Source organism: Aquarana catesbeiana, linkage group LG11 (assembly GCF_042186555.1).
Source record: "Aquarana catesbeiana isolate 2022-GZ linkage group LG11, ASM4218655v1, whole genome shotgun sequence".
NCBI classification, from domain to species: domain Eukaryota; kingdom Metazoa; phylum Chordata; class Amphibia; order Anura; family Ranidae; genus Aquarana; species Aquarana catesbeiana.
This window is the reverse complement of record NC_133334.1, coordinates 223,535,088-223,556,552: the sequence shown is the minus strand read 5'-3', so window position 1 is coordinate 223,556,552 and position 21,465 is coordinate 223,535,088. Positions and strand designations below refer to the sequence as shown.

The following is a 21,465-nucleotide window of genomic DNA, read 5'->3' as shown; positions in this document are numbered from 1 at the left end:
GACGCTGCCTGGGGCTGGTGCTTGCCAGTTCACCAAAACGCTACCAGAAAAACTGTTAGCGATCGCAGGAATCAGGCCTGACTCTGCGAACGCTGCAGTTATGCGTTTAGTGTTTTGTAAGTGTCAGTGATCGATCGATACTGCACTTGGGTGGGCTGGGCTGGGCCGGGCGGAGGGGCAAAACGCAGGTGCTAGCAGGTATCTGGGCTGATCCCGCTAACACTGCGTTTGTGGGAACCCTAAACTGCTGGGGACGCTAGTATAGATCTGATCAGATCAGATATTGATCCGATCAGATACTATACCACTAAGGGAGGTGTACGGTGCGTGCGTGGGTGTTAGGGGTACTGGCGCTAATCTGACGCTGCCTGGGGCTGGTGCTTGCCAGTTCACCAAAACGCTACCAAAAAAACTGTTAGCGATCGCAGGGATCAGGCCTGACTATGCGAACGCTGCAGTTATGCGTTTAGTGTTTTGTAAGTGACAGTGATCGATCGATACTGCACTTGGGTGGGCCGGGCAGAGGGGCAAAACGCAGGTGCTAGCGGGTATCTGGGCTGATCCCGCTAACACTGCGTTTTCGGGAACCCTAAACTGCTGGGGACGCTAGTATAGATCTGATTGGATCAGATATTGATCCGTACAGATACTATACCACTAAGGGAGGCGTATGCTGCGTGCGTGGGTGTTAGCGGTACTGGCGCTAATCTGACGCTGCCTGGGGCGACGCATATCACCGCCGGGCGATCAGGGGGCTAAACCTTTATTCGGTAATAAACGGCGGGTGCCCTGACACTATAAAAAATAAACGAACTAACCAGCGTCACTCGTAACAGTTATACGGTGATCAGTGGTGAAAGGGTTAACTAGGGGGCAATCAAGGGGTTAAAACCTTTATTAGATAGTATATGGGGGTCCCTGTCGCTATAAAACGCTGACGGCGAACCTAAATATTTACGTCTCTAACTAGCGTCACCAGCGACACTAATACAGCGATCAGAAAAATGATCGCTTAGTGACACTGGTGACAGGGGGTGATCAAGGGGTTAAAACTTTATTAGGGGGGGTTAGGGGGGTATCCTAGACCTAAAGGGGGGTAATACTCACTGCCCTAACACTGTAACTGTCACAAACTGACACTATGCAGTAATCAGAAAAAAAAAAAAAAAATACTGCTAATGTCAGTTTGTGACAGGGGGGGGGTGATTGGGGGGGGATCGGGGGGCGATCGGGGGGGGATCGGGGGTGTAAAGTATGCCTGGCATGTTCTACTGTGTGTGTTTGTGTTGTGTGGACTTACATGTCTTCTCTCCTCGGCGCTGGACGGAAACTGCCAGACCGAGGAGAGATGACATCACATCCTCTGCCTGTGTGAAACTACACACAGGCAGAGGAGGATTCCCATTGGCTGGGAGCGATCGCGAGGGGGGGGCCACGATCGGATGGTCTCCCCCTCGCCTCCCGACGCTCCCAGTCAGATGCCGACCGCCGATGGCACCGGGGGGGGGTCCGATCGGACCCCCCGCCCGCGGGAGGCAGATCACGTACAGGTACGTGATTCTGCCTGCCCGTGTCATTCTGCCGACGTATATATACGTTAGGCGGTCGGCAAGTGGTTAAAGTGGTGTTCCGGCCGAAATTATACTTTTTAAATAAAAATACCCCTATAATACACAAGCTTAATGTATTCTGGTAAAGTTAGTCTGTAAACTAAGGTCTGTTTTGTTAGTTTATAGCAGTAGTTTGCTATTTTATAAACTTACAGCAGGCCATGGCCATCTTAAGTGTGGGCATCTGAAGCCAGACTGTATTTCTTCCTGGATCTCAGCCTTTCAGATCTTGCACATGCTCAGTGCAGCACAAGCAGTGTAATAGGTTTCAGGTCAGGTTTCCATAGCAACGGCAGTTTCAGAGGAAGTTGCCGCCCCTTCCCAGAAGGCATTGCAAACAGGAAATGATGCGATGGGCCGCGGCCAGGGAGGAGGAAGTGAAAGATGAATACAGCAGATATACAGTAGGTGCTGAGAAAAAAAAATTAAAAATATCCAATTTGTTTACAGTGCACAGTTTAGTGAGGGATACTGAAGAGTTGTAAAAGTGGGTGGAACTCCACTTTAAATAAAAGCCCTGTAGATAGTGCTGAGTGCTGATGGGGATGACTGTTCCGGATGCTGTTGGCTAGTGGTGGCTCGCTTGCAGTGGATGGATGTCCTTGGTAAACCCTCATGGGGCTCAATTCAGGGTTCCGGACATGATGCCAAGAAGAGAGAGAAGGGAAAACAAGGGGGCCTCCAATAGTGTAGTAAAAAATTTATTGGAATAAAAAATAGTTGGAATAAAAAGCGCACACTTTGCATATAGTGCAAGTAATGGCACAGCGTGAGGCGGCTCACCGCCATCACCTAGTGCGATATTTCCGGTCCACAGTGTCAACAACCGGGTCAAAGGGTGTCGCCTGCTGGGTGTAATGGCTTGCTGGGATTCCTACGTGTTACATCATGTGACCTCGTGACTTCCTCAGGGAGGCTCTTTATCTTCTCAGATGGTAAAGCTGCCCGTTCCCCTTGGCAAAAAGCCTCCAGTTCCTGTAAATTCTTGGGCTGTCTTGCATGAACTGCATGTTTGAGATCTCCCCAAAGTGGCTCAATGATATTGAGGTCAGGAGACTGAGATGGCCACTCTAGAACCTTCACTTTATTCTGCTGTAGCCAATGACAGGTCGACTTGGACATTTCAGTAACAAAAGACTAAAGGTCAAAAGAGATTCTTCCAAGAGGAACACTCAGGTTTAAAAGGGTACAAAACGGTATACTTTATTAAATGCTATAAATACCGGACAAGTAATACATGAAAGAATACATTTTCCTCCACCAATATTAAAAATAAAATATGTCTCAACAGACACACCATTAAAAACACTCCTCATTCACTCCAGTTTACCCCATAACATGGCAAAAAGGCCTTGATACTATTCCCGGGCTGAAAAATAGAAAATGTCCTGAGTAACCTTTATGTATCAAAAGTAGATGTGATGAAAATGTAGCAAGTTTCCCACGTAGTGGCCGTTTAGATAATAAAAAGAAACATATAATTCTTATATGTACAGCGTGATAAGATGACAGTATAACGTATACCACAGTGAGGAAAAAAGGGTTCTTGAGAGACTACAATTGTATCATGGCATGTATGTAGCCAGATGGATGATCACATCAATTCTATGAGGGAGATTCTCAATGGAAGTGAAGGATCCACTTATCTCACCTGATCGTGGTCATCGGCTCCATGGATGAGCAGTGCATCAAAGGTGGGATCACTGGATGATCCAGGGTCAATAGATGTCCTTCCAAATAGAAAATATAGCTGGCGTTTCTCTGTGTCCAAAGATCTGGTCGTTGTAAAGCAGCTTGTGATACTTCGCTGAGCAATGGCTTAACACTGTTCAATGAACGCTACCAACGGGACCGGCTGAGCCTTGCAGCCATGCAGCACTTGGAGCAGAACAACAGTGGGCAGGCTCTAAGCGGAAGTAGGATCAGTCTTGACCTAGAAGGATATCCTGGATAGTGGAATCTCCACAGCAGATATGTAAAAAAGTGTACTAAAGCACTGATAACCTAAGTGGATAAATGAACTCTGTGTATATAGTACATATAAGAATTATATGTTTCTTTTTATTATCTAAATGGCCGCTACGTGGGAAACTTGCTACGTTTTCATCACATCTACTTTTGATACATAAAGATTACTCAGGACATTTTCTATTTTTCAGCCCGGGAATAGTATCAAGGCCTTTTTGCCATGTTATGGGGTAAACTGGAGTGAATGAGGAGTGTTTTTGATGGTGTGTCTGTTGAGACATATTTTATTTTTAATATTGGCGGAGGAAAATGTATTCTTTCATGTATCACTTGTCCGGTATTTATAGCATTTAATAAAGTATACCGTTTTGTACCCTTTTAAACCTGAGTGTTCCTCTTTGAAGAATCTCTTTTGACCTTTAGTCTTTTGTTACTACCTTGCAATTTGATTCAAAGGAACTGGTTTGTCTGCTGAGTTTTTTTTACAATCAGCACACAGACAATAGGTCTGTGAGTGTCCCCTAGCAGATTGCTAGTTCTAGGTGTGGTTACACACAGACTTTGACACTCTTATGCCCTGTACACACGGTCTGATTTTCTGAGGGAAAATGTGTGATAGGACCTTGTTGTCGGAAATTCCGACCGTGTGTAGGCTCCAATACACATTTTCCATCGGAATTTCCGACACACAAAGTTTGAGAGCAGGATATAAAATTTTCCGACAACAAAATCCGTTGTCGGAAATTCCGATCGTGTGTACACAAATCCAACGCACAACGTGCCACGCATGCTCAGAATAAATTAAGAGACGAAAGCTATTGGCTACTGCCCTGTTTATAGACCCGACGTACGTGTTTTACATCACCACGTTCAGAACGATCGGATTTTCCGACAACTTTGTGTGACCGTGTGTATGCAAGACAAGTTTGAGCCAACATCCGTCGGAAAAAATCCATGGATTTTGTTGTCGGAATGTCCGACCGTGTGTACGGGGCATTATTGTTAGGTGAGACCAGACTAATTTCCTTTTTCATTATTATTATTCGACTTGGACATTTCAACATGACAATAATCCAAAACACAAGGCCAAGTACGTCCCATGCGCAGCTTCCTGGCTGATGAATGCAAATGTTCCTCCAGTATTTTTTTGATAACATACTGCATTCATCTTGCCAACAATTTTGACCAAATTTCCTGTGCCTTTTGTAGCTCACACATCCCAAAAACCTCAGCGATCCACCTCTGTACCTTTCATCATAGGCCTTGTTGACTCCTCTCCAAATGTAGCGTTTTTGGTTGTGGCCAAAAAGCTCAATTTTGGTCTCATCACTCCAAATGACTTTGTGCCAGAAGGTTTGAGGCTTGTCTCTGTACTATTTGGCGTATTGTAAGTGGGATACTTCATGGCATTTGCGTAGTAATGGCTTTCTTCTGGCGACTCGACCATGCAGCCCATCTTTCTTCAAGTGCCTCCTTATTGTGCATCTTGAAACAGCCATACCATATGTTTTCAGAGAGTCCTGTATTTCATCTGAATTTATTTGTGGATTTTTCTTTGCATCCTGAATAATTTTCCTAGCAGTTGTGGATGAAACTTTAGTTGGTCTACCTGACCGTGGTTTGGTTTCATCAGAACCTCTCATTTTCCACTTCTTGATTAGAGTTTAACACATTTTCAATTCCTTGGATATCTTTTTATATCCCTTTCCTATTTTATACAGTTAACTGCTTTCCACCTGCCGGCTGTCATATGATGGCCAGGCAGCGCGTCTCTTGTTCTGGGAGGGCGTCATATGACGTCCTCGCCTTCCCGGACCACCAGGGGACACGCGCCCGCTGTGTCACTGGGGACCCGATGCGCAGCACGTGATGTCCGCCGGGCACCCGCGATTGCCCGGTAACACAGCAGGACCGTGGATCTGTGTGTGTAAACACACAAATCCACATCCTGTCAGAGGAGAGGAGACCGATGGTGTGTTCTTAGTACAGAGGAACACCGATCGGTCTCCTCCCCTTGTGAGTCCCCTCCCCCCACAGTTAGAATCACTCCCTAGGAACATAATTAACCCCTCGATCACCCCCTAGTGTTAACCCCTTCCCTGCACGGATCGCTGTATAAATGTGAATGGTCCCAAAAAAATGTCAAAAGTGTCCGATATGTCCGCCACAATATCACAGTCATGATAAAAATCGCAGATCACCGCCATTACTAGTAAAAAAAAAAAAAAAAAAAAAAAAAAAAAATGATAAAAATGCTATATATCTATCCTCTATTTTGTAGACGCTATAACTTTTGCGCAAACTAATCAATATACGCTTATTGCGATTATTTTTTTTTTTTTTTTGTTCTTTTTTTTTACCAAAAATATGTAGAATACATATCGGCCTAAACTGAGGCAAAAATTTGTTAAAAAAAGGAAAGGATATTTATCATAGCAAAACGTAAAAAATATTGTGTTTTTTTTCAAACTTGTAACTCTTCTTTTGTTTATAGAGCAAAAAATAAAAGCCGCAGAGGTGATCCAATACCACCAGAAGAAAGCTCTAGTTGTGGGGGGAAAATGATAACAATTTCATCTGGGTACAGTGTTGCATGACCGCGCAATTGTCATTCAAAGTGTGACAGCGCTGAAATCTGAAAATTGGCCTGGGCAGGAAGGGGGTGAATGTGCACTGTATTGAGGTGGTTAAACTACCTTTTCCCGCAGATCCCTTGACAATTCTTTTGCTTTCCCCATGACTCAGAATCCAGAAAGGTCAGTGCAGCACTGGATGAAAAATGCAAGGGTCTGTCAGGAGTCCAGAACTTTTGAGCACAACTGTATATACAGAGAGAGAGATATCTTACGTTTGCACGGAGAGATATCTTTTTGTGTGTTTCAGCAACAAATTCAGTTGCTGTTTAGCTACTTCCCCCCAACTTGCTTTTTGTGGGTTTACTTTTTTTATTTATTTTTTGTTTCATATTTAATTTATACTCATAGTTATGTTACAAATGAAAGTGGGGAAATGTTTTAGAGTAGGGGTTTAGTGTTTTAGATGTTATTTTTTTGGAGGCAGTTATTTATAGTAATATCATTTAGCTTAGTTTATTGCACCAAATCTTCAATCCCCGAGTGCCACAGCTGCTAATAAAGTTAAGCAATCTCCTGTATTCTCAGGGGTTTATTTACTAAAGGTAAATAGACTGTGCACTTTACAAAGTGCAGTTGCACTGTGCAAGAGCAGTTGCTGAAAAGCTCAAATGAGGGTGAGCTCAGCTGACTTCCATCATCCAAACATGTGCAAGCAAAAAGTCTTCTTTTTAACCACTTCCCACCGCGCAGCGCAGCGATTGTTGGTGCTGTGTGTCACTCTGACAGACCGCATCTCCGATTGTGATAAGGAGCCTCTGATGGAGGCTCCTTACCACGTGATCAGCTGTGACCAATCACAGCTGATCACAGCGTGAACCAGGATATGCCTGTTTGGCGGCTCTCCCTGTCAGAGGGGGGTCTGCGCTGATAATCAGCACATTGATTATCAGCGCAGCTCCCATGAGAGGTGTCACAACAATGGCAGTCAGTGTCCATCAGGAACGCCTGTCAGTGCCCACCACAGTGCCCATCAGTAACACCTGTCAGTACCTCATCATCAGTGCTGCTCATCAGTGCCATCTATTAGTGTCCATCAGTGCCGCCTATCAGTGCCCATTAATTCTACATATCAGTGCCTCCTCATTCGTGCCCATCAGTGCCACCTTATCAGTGCCAACTCATCAGTGCCTCCTCATCAGTACCTGTCAATGAAGGAGAAAACAAAATGTTATAACAGAAACTAAGTAAAACTTTTTTTTTTCAAAAACTACGGTCTTCTTTAGTTTGTTTAGCAAAAAATAAAAACCCCAGTGGTGATCAAATGCCACCAAAAGAAAATGATAAAAATTTAGTTTGGGTACAGTGTTGCATGACCGCGCAATTGTCATTCAAAGTGCGACAATGCTGAAAGCTGAAAATTGTCCTGGGCAGAAAGGGGGGGAAGTGCCTGGTATTGAAGTGGTTAATTTCCCTGCATGTGATTAGGTATCCTTTGCAAAGTGAAGCCTTACCTCATTTACTAAGCTCTGGAGCAACTGCTCTTGCAACTCCACTATGCAAAGTGCACAGTTTGTTGGCCTTTAGTAAATCAACCCCATAATGTCAGGTGGGCCTAAAGAGAGAAGCACTAGTTATGCATATGCAGCTATTAGGGGTCGAGTACATACACAATATGATTCACCCTTCGAAATAAGGAGTGATGGACTACTGGGCCTCCAGGTTGGAACACTGGTCGTAGCTTGCACCGTACACTCTCATTTTTATTCCACAATAAACCTGCCTGGTTTCTAAATTGTTGCATTTGTACATTTGAAAGGCAATATAAAGGGATTATAGTGACCAAAAAGCACTTGAGTTTAACCAATCGTTTTTTGGGTATTCATGTTCCATGTAACGGAGGTGTCCTTTACCCACATGCTTTTTCCTAATAGATGTCCCTCTTTCCCATCTCAGAAAGTTGGGAGGTATGAATATACTGATTATTCCTTTGACAATCTAGCTTTTTATCAGTACTTTTCTGAAATACTGTGTAGCACTCCCTTGGGTATACTGGGAGCAAAGAAGATACCTCCAGATAGAGAGAGCGGACTTACATTCACCCCAGGGCTGAGTCTATGGCTATAATGGGAAGTTAGAACAATATGGGCGCCAGTCACTTTAGGTAGTTTTCAATGCTTTAATGAAGAACTTGAAAGAAGTAGTAGTAAAGAGGTTGAGGGGAAGTTGCAGATACCCTTTTGTAGCAGATCACTTACAGACTCCTTAGATTAAAGGACAAAAACACAGCTTTCTTTCAGCAGATCTTGAATATCTGGGTAGGCCTCTCTCACACAGACCTAGTAACCAGTAAGATGTCTGGATAAGCCTCTCTGACAAACTTAGCAACCAGTAGATGCCTGGATAAGTCTCTCTCACAAACTTAGCAGCCTGGAATGTATTACCTTTATTGGATTGTAGAACAGCTTCACAGTACCAGAACCTTTAAGCCAGCCTGTGAGGGTCGACCATAAGCAGTACTGTGAAGGTAGGTTAGGTGTAAGTGCATCCTTCAATTAAGTCACCAGGCCCTTCGGAGAGACCACCCTTCATCCTGGCTCTCTCCAGCAAGGGTCCTCCCCTGGATCTCCTCAGCTTGGCTCAGCTTCTTCCAAACAGGCAAGACAGCCTAAAGACCACTTCCGGACTAGTAGGCCCCAGACAGGCTTCTGGGCCTACTTGCAGAGCTTGCAGTAACGTAGCCTCAGGCCTGGAGGGCCACGAGGTGAGGACTGATTAAAGCACATGGCATCTGTCCAATAAATACCCCTTCCCAGAATGCACAGCGGCATGAACCTCCTACTGGGCTGTTTCTGGAAAAAGAATATTCATTACAGCTCAACCTAGTTGTTATTCTCACACTGTCCTGTGGTACCAGTGACACCTACTGGCAACAGTGGGAAATGCACAACACAGTCAAATTCAGGACAGAACCAATAAACTATGTACAATCAATCTGAGCTGGTTACAGCTCAGCCAAAAACTAAATTTATATTGTAGCCCTGATTTTTAGGAAAAGGGGGCCACACATTCCCCCCATTAAAGGAGACAATGTCTTCAGCGTCTGTATGGAAAAAAATAACTCAAGCCTGAGAGTAGGTATCTGAACCGAAAAAAAAAAAACTTGGACGGGAGAAGAGAGACAGCAAAGAAGAATGTTACAGTTTCAAACTTTAATCAACAGTATATTCACATCAAACATGTTACAGGAACCTCACTATCTATCTAACTGCCCCCATGCTAGCAGCTTGATAGGAGGTCTGGGTCACCTAAAAAAGTTACACATACAAAAATATATAACAATTGGGAGCAAAGCCTCACTCCCAGGAGAATGAAACTCTCTTCCACACATTTTAATAGCAAAATAAACTAGAATGTAGCTTAAAAGTCCACCCCTGTCTATAAGTAACTTTTACCACCTAACAGCAGGAATCGTCATGGCAGAAGTCTTTAACCACTTCAATACAGGGCTTTTATACACCCTTCCTTCCCAGACCAAATTTTAGCTTTCAGCGCTCTCACACTTTGAATGACAATTACTCAGTCATGCTACACTGTACCCAAACCAAATTTTTATCATTTTTTTCTCACAAACATAGCTTTCTTTTGGTGGTATTTAATCACTGCTGTTTTTTTTATTTTTTGCAATATAAGTGAAAAAAGAGAGAAATTTTTGAAAAAAAAACACTTTTTTTTTAGTTTTTATTGTAAAATTTTGCAAATAAGTAATTTTTCTTCATAAATTTGGGCCAAAATGTATACTGCCACATATCTTTAGTAAAAATAACCCAAATTAGTGTATATTATTTGGTCTCTGTGAAAGTTATAGAGTCTACAAGCTATGGTGCAAATCATTGAAAAATGATCACATCTGATCACACCTGATGTACTGAAGGCCTATCTCATTTCTTGAGGCCCTAACAAGCCAGGAAAGTACAAATACCCCCCAAATTACCCCTTTTTGGAAAGCAGACATTCCAAGGTATTTAGCAAGAGGCATGGTGAGCTTTTTGAAGTTGTAATTTTTTCCCACAATTCTTGGAAATTTTTTTTTTTTTTTTTTGCACAAAATTGTCATAATAACAAGTTATTTCTCTCACACAGCACATGCATACTTGCAATGACACCCCAAAATACATTCTGCTACTCCTCCTGAGTATAGTGATACCACATGTGTGAGACTTTTACACAGCCTGGCCACATACAGAGGTCTAAAATCCAACTAGCACCGTCAGGCATTTTACGAGCATAAATTGCACATCTCATATGATGACAACCTATCACACTTTTGAAGGTCCTGGAGCACCAGGACAATGGAAACGCCCACAAAATGACCCCATTTTGGAAAGCTAACACCCCAACGTATAATCTATGAGGCATAATTAGTCTTTTGAATGGTTCATTTTTTTCCCGAAGTTTTTGGAAACTGTGGAAAAAAAATGAAAACGCATTTTTTTTTACACAAAGTTGTCAATTCATAAGATATTTCCAACACATAGCATGTACATAGCAAAAATGACACCCCAAAATACATTCTGCTACTCCTCCTGAGTATGGCGATACCAAATGTGTGAGACTTTTACACAGCCTGGCCACATACAGAGGCCCAACATTGAAGTAGCAGCTCCAGGCATTCTAGGAGCATAAATTACACATCTCATTTCTCAACCACCTATTACAATTTTGAAGGCCCTGGAGCACCAGGACAACGGAAACACCCACAAAATGACCCCATTTTAGAAAGCTAACACCCCAACGTATAATCTATGAGGCATAATTAGTCTTTTGAATGGTTCATTTTTTTCCCGAAGTTTTTGGAAACTGTGGAAAAAAAATGAAAACGCATTTTTTTTACACAAAGTTGTCCATTCATAAGATATTTCCAACACATAGCATGTACATAGCAAAAATGACACCCCAAAATACATTCTGCTACTCCTGAGTATGGCGATACCACATGTGTGAGACTTTTACATAGTCTGGCCACATACAGAGGCCCAACATCCAAGTAGCACTGTCAGTTGTTCTAGGAGCATACATTACACACAAATTCCTGCCAACCTATCACATTGTTGAAGGCCCTTCATATTTCTAACACATAGCATGTACTGTACATACCAATTACAAACCAAAATACATTCTGCTGAGTAAAGGGTAAAGAAAAGATTACCTGCAGTTTTAGTAGTGCAGTAGTCCACAGAGAAGAGCATCGGTCCAGGCAGCAGGCAGGAACGTGGACAGCGACAGCAAAACAGGCAGCAGGCAGGAATAGTCAGTACAGGTAGAGATGTCAGCACAGCCAAAGCATTAGTCCAGATAGCAGGCAGGGATGTGGTCAGCAGCAGCAAAAGGATCAAAGGATCGTCCATGCAGCAGGCAGGAATACTGTCCATAGTTAGTACATGCAGCAGGCAGAGGTATGGTCAGCACAGCCAGAGTATTTGGCTAGGGAGCAGGCAGTACCATCAAGCTTAGGGCATTGGTCAGGAAAGAATGGGGACAGGGGTAGAGGCTTCTCCCACCCAAATCGCTTTGAAGCCTCCGGGCAACCAGACCCTGTTATGGGAACACAGAAAACCAAAAACTGGTTTTCTGAACTCCGAACACTATTCTGGAGCCCCTCACATATGTGAGACCCCTGTGTAGCAGGGTGAAAGATCAATCCAAGGGGCAGGCAAAAACATGGTCAACAGGCCGAGGTCAGTGCAGGTAAAAGGCAGAAATAGACGGTAGGCAGAGGCATAGTCGATACAGTCCAGGGTCAGTTCACGTGAAAGGCAAAAACATGGCGGAAAAACAATGCAGACGGTAGGCAGAGGCATAGTCGAGAAACAGGCCAGGGTCGGTTCACATGGAAGGCAATAATATGGTTGGTTGAGGAAGGTAAATATTCAGGACGGAAATTAAAAACGGGGAAATGGCAGTATTAGAAATATGGACTAATAATTTTCCAGAGTGTGATATCACCTGAAGCATTCTCCGATGCAAAGGCCAGGTTGGGAGGGACAGTCGGTACAATGGAAGCTCGTATCTTTCCTAATTCCTCTTTTGGTGCACACCCGACATTTTTTTTGGCGTCGTCTTCCGGATCCTGTTGGTGGAATATGGTCTGGGAAATGGCGCTCATGTAGTCTGCTGACAGAATCGGAGCGAATGCTTTCTGGGGGGGATACTTGCTGATAAATCAGGGCAGTGACAATGTCTTCAATAAACTTTATGAAGGTGGTGGGTGTTTCTGTGGATTTTTGGTATATTATGAAAGAATTTAAAAGGGCCAAATGAAAAAAGTAAATTGCGACTTTTTTGTACCAGAATAAGGTTTTTCTTGTTGAAAGATAGGGCTGCAACAACTGATCGTTTAAATCCACCCCCCCCCATGTATTTATTGTACTCAGTGATACAGGTAGGCTTGCGAACGGTACCGCGTCTTCTGTGAAGTTCCACCGAGGTGTCATCGTGGATGGTGGACATGATGTACACGTCTTTTCTATCCCTCCACTTCACAGCCAACACTTCTTCGTTCCTCAAGCTTGTCGATTCCCCCCTTGGAATGTTTGTGGTGACAAGACACTGTGGGAAGCCCTTTCGGTTTTTTCTAGCTGTACCACAGGCCAAAGTTTGTTTGAGATATAGGTGGCGGAGAAGGGGCAAACTCGTATAATAATTATCCATATAAATATGGTATCCCTTTTGGAGGAGTGGGAATGCCAACTCCCAAACAATTTTCCCACTTATTCCCATGTACGAGGGACACTCAGGGGGCTGGAGCTGGGAATCTTTCCCTTCGTACACGCGGAATGCGTACACATAACCGGTGGCACTTTCACAAAGCTTGTTAAGCTTCAAGCCATACCTCGCCCTCTTACTGGGTATATATTGTTTGATTCCCAGCCGGCCAGTGAAATGCACCAGGGATTCGTCCACAGATATATTTTTTTCAGGGACATAAACTTCGGCAAACTTCTGGGAAAAAAAATTAATTAGGGGGCGAACTTTATATAATTTGTCAAAGTTTGGGTGATTTCGGGGGGGGGCACTGTGAGTTGTCATTGAAATGCAAGAAGCGCATTATGATTTCGTATCAGGACCTGGACATGGCTGCTGAAAAAATTGGCATATGTTGGATGGGTTTGGTCGACCAATACTTATGAATTTCATTTTCTTGTAAGCCCCATGTTCAGGGTTAGGCCTAAAAACAATTTTAGCTCCACTACTGTTAGCGGTCTCCACTCAAAAGGGCGGGCATAGCTGGAGCTGGGGTTGGCTGCAATAAATTGTTGGGCAAACAGATTAGTTTGGTCCACGATGCCTTGAATCCAATCGTTCGGGAAAAATAAATTTAAAAAATCCATTTGTGTAAATCCTGCAGTGTTGACCTGCACACCCGACTGTGCTGTAAAAGGGGGGATCGTGGCTGACCCTGTGGTAGAAGGCAGCCACAATGGGTTTGCCAAGGAATCTGGAAGATGGGTTTGGGCCCTACTTCTTTGGCGTCCACTTGTGCTGGGTCTTTCCTCCTGGGGTCTAGCAGCGCTTGTACTGGGCCCCTCCTCCTGGGGTCTACCGCCGCTGGCACTGCTGGTAGCTGCCTGGTTTTCAGACCGTCGTCTTTTTGGACGGACTACTTCCTCCTCTACATCTGATCCGGATGTGCTGCCTTCGGGGGGCTCATATTCCGAATCAGAACCAGAATCTGAACTGAGCGGTGAGAGCTCCCCGTTGCTCTCATCGGTCAGACTCAGGATCTGGTATGCCTCTTCTGGGGTGTACATCTTCCTGGACATAGTGGCTGACTGGCTGTATGTACTCTGGTGGCAAGTGATGAGGTGGCGGGTACTCTGGTGGCAGGTGATGAGGTGGCGGGTACTCTGGTGGCAGGTGATGAGGTGGCGGGTACTCTGGTGGCAGGTACTCTGGTGGTGAGGTGGCGGGTACTCTGGTGGCAAGTACTCTGGTGGCAGGTGATGAGGTGGCGGGTACTCTGGTGGCAGGTGATGAGGTGGCGGGTACTCTGGTGGCAGGTGATGAGGTGGCGGGTACTCTGGTGGCAGGTGATGAGGTGGCGGGTACTCTGGTGGCAGGTGATGAGGTGGCGAGTACTCTGGTGGCAGGTGATGAGGTGGCGAGTACTCTGGTGGCAGGTGATGAGGTGGCGGGTATTCTGGTGGCAGGTGATGGACAGGTACTCTGAGATGACAGGTACTCTGAGGTGACAGGTACTGAGGTGACAGGTACTGAGGTGACAGGTACTCTTTATTTAGGAGGGGCGATCTGGGCACAGTAGTACATGTAATTAGTAACTCACTGTTAGCTGATCTCTTCTCCTCACACTGGATCGGTGTGTGAGGAGAAGAGCCCAGCAACAGCAGTTACTGTCTGACTGTGTGTGTTTGTTTACATTAGTGACCGGCTGTGATTGGACACAGCCGGTCATGTGATGCAGAGCCATGCCATTGGCTACAGTGATCGGGGCTGAGCTGTATCCAGGGGAAAAGCCTCAGCCCCGATCACCGCCCTGATCACTCCTCTTCCGCCGGAAACCGCATAGTACACGCTTCCCAATGCAGCTCTGCATCCGCCGTTACCGACGCCCCGCCGCCGCCGCACGCCGCCGCCTCAATACCCCCATCGGGGAACAGCTGTGTCCTGAGGGACACAACGGTACCCCGATCGCCGCTCTGCGGGCCCCCGGGGGCCCGCAGTAGCGGCGGAAAGCCGAGGCCGTTATATGACGTCCACCCAGGATGGGAGATCCCATCTGTGGACGTCATTTGACTATGGCCGGGTATTGAAGCGGTTAATAGCAAAGTATTTAAATTGCTGTACATAGTAGAGAATCTTGACCATGAAGTTCTCTAAACCTATAACTATCTGGTTATGTACCCCATAGTCCATTTAGAGCAAAGAACTTTTCTCAGTCTCTTTTCAAAACTGAAGAGTCTTATTCTGTGGTTTAAACAGGAATAAACTGTCGCTTTATAGCAGAGACCAGTATTTGCCAGCTGAACTTTGACAGTCCCTTTAAACGGTTACCAGTAGAAACGAGGATCTGGCAAAGTAACTGGTTTCCTTTGATTATCAACAGTAGTGACAAAGTAAGCAACATTTTCTTTTCCAGGTCTGCAGATGACCACTTTGTCAGAATAAATATGCCAGCCATAGTTCCATTGAAGCATGCATCCATCATAACACTCATCCATTAAAGATGAATAGCCAGCTTTCCTAAACGGCTTTGGTACAGACAGGTAGTCCCAGATAGCTTCACTGCACCAGTCAGGGAAAGTGAAGGCAGAAGCAACATCCTCACTATTAGCCCACAACAATTCTTGTGACATAGACTCAAACAGTTCATCATCACCAGATAAATCAGACAAGGAATCCAGCTCAGAATTCCTTAATTCTTCAGCAGGCATATATTTACACATTGACCCCACAGAAATGTTTGTCCCAGATTTCTCACCAATTCCTGACATGGATTTTCCAGGAGTAACGCCTTCCTCCGGTTCCGGTCCTGGTGGTCTCTGGGGTAGGCCTCGACCGCAGCCGCGGGATGCCTTTTACATAGTCCACCTTCTTCTGAGCAGGTGTAGCAGGCACAGTAGCAGTGGCAATGTCTGCTGATGGCACTTTAGGAACAGTAGCAGCGACATCATCAAATTGAACACTCACAGTAGCAGGCGTGGTGAGTGTAGATTTCCCAGCAGGAGCAAAAGCAGCAGACTCCACCAGAGCAACACCTGTGGCCCAATCAACTGTGTAGACATGGGTGGCATGGTAGGGTGCTACACAGCAAACAGGTACTCCCCGCAGTGTAGGCAACGAAGAAATGGGCGGGGGTGTATGGCTACTCCTTCACATTTGTGGCATAGCATACCCAGCATTTCATGGTCCCCAATGGTATACAGCACAAACCGACCATGTGGCTTCAGGCGGATGCTGGTTTCTGTTAGCAGGGTTCCGGACAACATAGTACTTGCAGCGGTGTTGACAGGGAACATCTTGCAGTTTGCACAAGAGAAAATTCTTCTGGGCCTACTTGCAGAGCTTGCAGTAACGTAGCCTCAGGCCTAGAGAAGGCCACGAGGTGAGGACTGATTAAAGCACATGGCATCTGTCCAATAAATACCCCTTCCCAGAATGCACAGCGGCAGGAACCTCCTACTGGGCTGTTTCTGGAAGAAGAATATTCATTACAGCTCAACCTAGTTGTTATTCTCACACTGTCCTGTGGTACCAGTGACACCTACTGGCAACAGTGGGAAAGGCACAACACAGTCAAATTCAGGACAGAACCAATAAACTATGTACAATCAATCTGAGCTGGTTACAGCTCAGCCAAAAACTAAATTTACATTATAGCCCCCTTTTTAGGAACAGGGGGCTACAACTGTACCATATGAGAGGTAAAAGTTAATTCGTTCTGCACTGCCCAAGATCAGATATACATATACTGCTGTAGGTACATAAGTGCTAAACTTACCAGCTCTGTCTTTTCCACCACTTATATACATACTTTACCCCTTCTACTCAGATCAAGAGGGTTGGTCTAGCTTATCTTCTGCTTTTGGAGGAACAGCTGTGGTGAGAAAGGACCGTTTGGAGTCTGTCGCCTATGGATGTGACTATAACGTGAATAACAAGTATGACAGCAAATGCTCACCTTATCCAGCTGGAAAAATTGTCAACGCAGCATTGAAACAAGTAGGGAAGAAAATGGATTACAGCGTCACTAGTGCCAACTGTGAGCACTTTGCAACTGATCTGAGATATGGCAAACAATTCTGTGATCAGGTACTGTATGAACTAGACATTATTACTGTTCATAGTTCAGCTATTATATGTAAAGCCCTCAGCAGAGTTTTATTTCATTGGGCTCTTTGGTTCATTTTTATGATGCTATCATATGGCAACAAATTTGTGTAGTTGCACAATTCCTGAAACCCTTTATAAAAGAGGTATATGAATATTACAATAAAATTCTAAGGGTGCTTTCACACTGGGGCATCGGCGGCAAAGTGCCGATTTTTTTAGCGGCGCTATTCGGCTGCTAGCGGGGCGCTTTTAACCCCCGCTAGCGGCTGAAAAAGGGTCAAAACCGCCCGCAAATTGCCGCTGCAGCAGCGGTTCAGCCCCACTTATTTTAATGGGCAGGGGCGCTTTAGGAGCGGTATATACACCACTCCTACAGCGCTGCAAAGATGCTGCTTGTAGGACTTTTTTTTACTGTCCTGCAAGCGCACCGCTCCAGTGTGAAGGCAGTCGGGCTTTGACACTGGAGAGACAGGAGAGGCACTTAAGGCGCTATTTTTAGCGCTGTAGTGCCTGTAAAGCACCTCAGTGTGAAAGCAGTCAAACTGAAATATACAACCATGAGCTTCTTGCTTCATTCACATAACTCCTTGTCACAGCAATGGGATAAAGCAGAGCTATGCTTTTTTTTTTTAATATATATTTTTTTATATTAAAGGAGGATTTTTTCTAAAACAAAAAAAAAGGCAAAATTTACCCCCTTCCTGACCAGGCCATTTTTTGTGATACTGCACTGCGTCGCTTTAATTGAATATTGTGCGGTCGTTCGACGTTGTACCCAAACATAATTTATGTCCTTTTTTTTTCCCCCCACAAATAGAGCTTTGTTTTGGTGTTTTTTTGATCACCTCTGCTGTTTTTATTTTTTGCGCTATAAACAAAAGAAGAGCGACAATATTGATAAAAACACAATTTTTTTACTTTTTGCTATAATAAATATCTCAAAGAAAAAAAAAAAGTGTAGGCCAATTTGTATTCTTCTACATATTATTGGTAAAAAAATTGCAATAAGCGCATATTGATAGGTTTGCGCAATAGTTATAGCGTCTACAAAATAGGGGATAGATTTATGGCATTTTTATTTATTTTTTACTAGTAATGGTGGTGATCAGCGATTTTTATCATGACTGCGACATTGCGGCAGACAGATCGGACACTTTTGACACTTTTTTGGGACCATCGACATTTCTACAGCGATCAGAGCTAAAAATAGCCACTGATTACTGTATAAATGTCACTGGCTGGGAAGGGGTTAACACTAGGGGGCGATCAAGGGGTTAAGTGTGTTCCCTAGGTGTGTTTCTAACTGTGAGGGAATAGGACTGACTAAAGGAGGAGCCAGATCATTGTTCCCACTTAGTAGGAACAGACGATCTGTTTCTCCTCCCCTGTCAGAACAGGGATTTGTGTGCTTACACACACGAATCCTCGTTCTAGCTCTCGTGCCCGCGATCATGGGTGGCCGACGGCGATCCCGCCCGCGGGCCACGCGCTTTGGGTGCCCTGCCGTGCAGCGGGCATGCGCGCCTCCTGTGGCTCTTAAAATATACGGCGATTCGGGCAGGAAAGCCATCCTGCCGCCGTATATGTACAGGACTCGGTCGGGAAGTGGTTAATGATTTTTATTGTTACAAAGAATATAACTGTTAGAAGCATTTAAACATTACAAATCAAACTTTTTTTTAAAGCCTAATGCTAGCCATACACCAGTTGAAAAATCGTTCAAACACATTTTTCGAAAATCCAAAACTCAGTCGTGAGATCAGACGATATTGTCATCATGTAATGACCGAATTTTGAACGATAAATCGTTCAATGGACATAGATGAATCGGTTTCTTGTTCATTTTTGGGGTCACATATGCAGCTTACCGGCAGTTCAATTTTTGACAGGCGAGAAACACATTAACTTTTCGATTTATCGGCTGTTTGGCAGAAGTTTTCCAAACTTTTCCTTAGATTTTTTTTGGCTCAAAATCGTCACAACCAATTTTCAACATGTGGCCATTAACTGGATGAAAAACAAATGAACTGTCCAAATGACAGATTTTCAAACGATTTTTCATCTAGTGTATGGGCACCATAAGGCTGGCCATACATGGGTCGAATTCCGAAATAATTTTCTTTTCAAAAATCTTATCTAAAAATTTTCATATACAAAAATATAAAAAGATTTAAAAAAAAAATTTCATCTAAATTTTGCACCATTAGTGGGCTGCGGCAACAGCCGATTTTCGTGCAGCCATCGAATTTGAGTGAATAAGTGAAATCTTTTGTAAAAGCTAATGGTTTTCTAAGCAATGATGGAAGAATCGTGTTGGAAATATAATCAAAAAAGAAATGTGCATGAGTACAAGAAAAGAAAATTCCTGGAAAGAAAAGAAGCGTCCCAGCCACGAGAATTATTTTCTGTAGCCACATGAGGTGAAATTGAAGGCTTGGTTGGTCGGATTTCAAAGGCAATGGTGGCATCATCAGATTCCAAAACGCACAAAATTTCTCATTTTCAAAAGCAAATTTGTTCGTAATTCAACCACGTATGGCCTGCATAAGTGTAGCTAAAATAAAAAAATAAAAATCAGCACAAGGGACATAACTTACAGTCAGTAGGACATGTCTCTTGTGCTGATTCCTCTTCTGTTAGTAGAAATGCTTCTCCGTCGATGCCCTCCACTGTTGTAATCAATCGGTGTGGCGGAGGTTAATACAACTAAGGGACTGTTATAGGCTGTCATCAAGCAAGCCCAACTATGCCCGTCCTTTCTGCCCAGCTGGTACTACAGCTTTTATGAAGGAAACAAGATTTCTGAATGGAGGGGATGGATCTATCAATCATTCATTCATCCTCAATTCATAGATTCTGTTTCATTCATAGAAGCTGTAGTACCAGTGGAGCAGCTGGGTAGAAAGGACGGGCATAGTTGGGATTTCTTGATGACAGCCTGTAACTGCCCCTTATGCCGCGTACACACGATCGTTCTTCTCGTCAGAAAAAGATATGACGGCTTTTCCGATGGGATTCCGCTCAAGTTTGCCTTGCATACACACGGTCACGCAAAAGTTCGCTGAAATTACGACTGTCAAGAACGCGGTGACGTACACACTATGATGAGCCAAGAAAATGACGTTCAATGCTTCAAAGCATGCGTCAAATTGTTTCCGAGCATGCGTAGGGATTTTGCGTGTCGGAATTGCCACAGATGATCGCATTTTCGGATAGGAACTTTTTCCGACCGAAAAATTAAGAACATGCTCTCAATTTTTGCTGGCTGGAATTCGCAAAAGCAAAAGTCTGATGGAGCATACACAGGGTCACATTTTCCGACGAAAAAATCTCATCAGTCTTTTGCGGGCTGAAAATCCGACCGTGTGTACGCGGCATAAGTTTTACTATCCTCACAAGGGACACATCCTATTGACTGTAAGTTATCTCCATTGTGCTGATTTTTCTTTTTTGTTTGTTTGTTTCTTTTAATATACACTTATGCTTTAAAGGGTAAGTTAACCTTTACAGAAAAATCTGTAAGATGAACTTACACTGGATCCTGTCCCGCTGACCTGGAGTCCGGCGATCACCCGCATTGACACATTGGACAGACATTTTACCGGTCCGGGGATTAGAAATCCCCTCGGCTTAATCTCCTAAACATACCTCATAGAGGTACGTATAGGAGGCAATCTAATTGATCGGCGCAATCAGGACCCATGTAGCCCGTCCTGTGAGCACTGGACAAGAGGAGAGCAAACCACGGGGATTTCAAATCCCTGGAACGGTAAAGCGGCTATACGATGTGTCAGAACGGGTGATTGGCGGACTCCAGGTCAGCGGGACCGGGTGCAATGGGGAGAGAGTCCAGTGTAAGTTAACCTTACAGATTTTCTGTAAAGGTGAACTTACACTTTAAGTTTTGTATACAGTGGAGTGACTTTGTCAAATTTTATGTCTGTGACATATTCTCTTCACTTCTTTCTATTTGATGGGTGTCAGTAAAGAAGACGAGAGGGGAAATTTACCCACTGGGTACACTGATAACAATTAAAACAAAGTTTTAGGAGCGTTAGAAAGATCTAGGACCACTTTCACATTTTGATAACTTGTGTCATCACTCGGGATATTTCCCCTTACTTCCTGTCCAGGTAATGGGTGCCAGAAAGAACAGGAAGTGAGGGAATATCCCCCTTATGGAGTCACATATAGCAATAAAAACCTGCCAAAAAATCCATCCCACATCTTCATCATTCACACCTAATAAGGGGTACCTGGCCAATAGAGACACCATGTGAAACTATAAACAAAAACAGCTAGCACTCCAAAAGTAGTAGATCTCAAAATGCCTACTGAGAGCTTAGTAGCAAAACATAGTTTATGCAGTAAAAAACTGAGCATGTTCTCTTATTTTTACTGCATGAGCTATGTTTTGTTACTAAGATCTCAATACAATTTTGAGATCTACTACTTTTGGAGTG

At 44.1% G+C, this 21,465-nt stretch overlaps 1 protein-coding gene across 2 annotated transcripts in view; it reads left to right on the top strand.

Moving 5' to 3' along the window:
• The window catches only part of LOC141112508 (phospholipase A and acyltransferase 4-like), a 56,397-nt gene that overhangs the window by 34,133 nt on the left and 799 nt on the right, over positions 1-21,465 (top strand). For both annotated transcript variants that reach the window (XM_073605395.1, XM_073605396.1), the window contains exon 4: positions 16,722-16,981. In XM_073605395.1, coding sequence (XP_073461496.1) covers positions 16,722-16,981 — 260 coding nt within the window. The remainder of the gene's footprint in view (positions 1-16,721; positions 16,982-21,465) is intronic.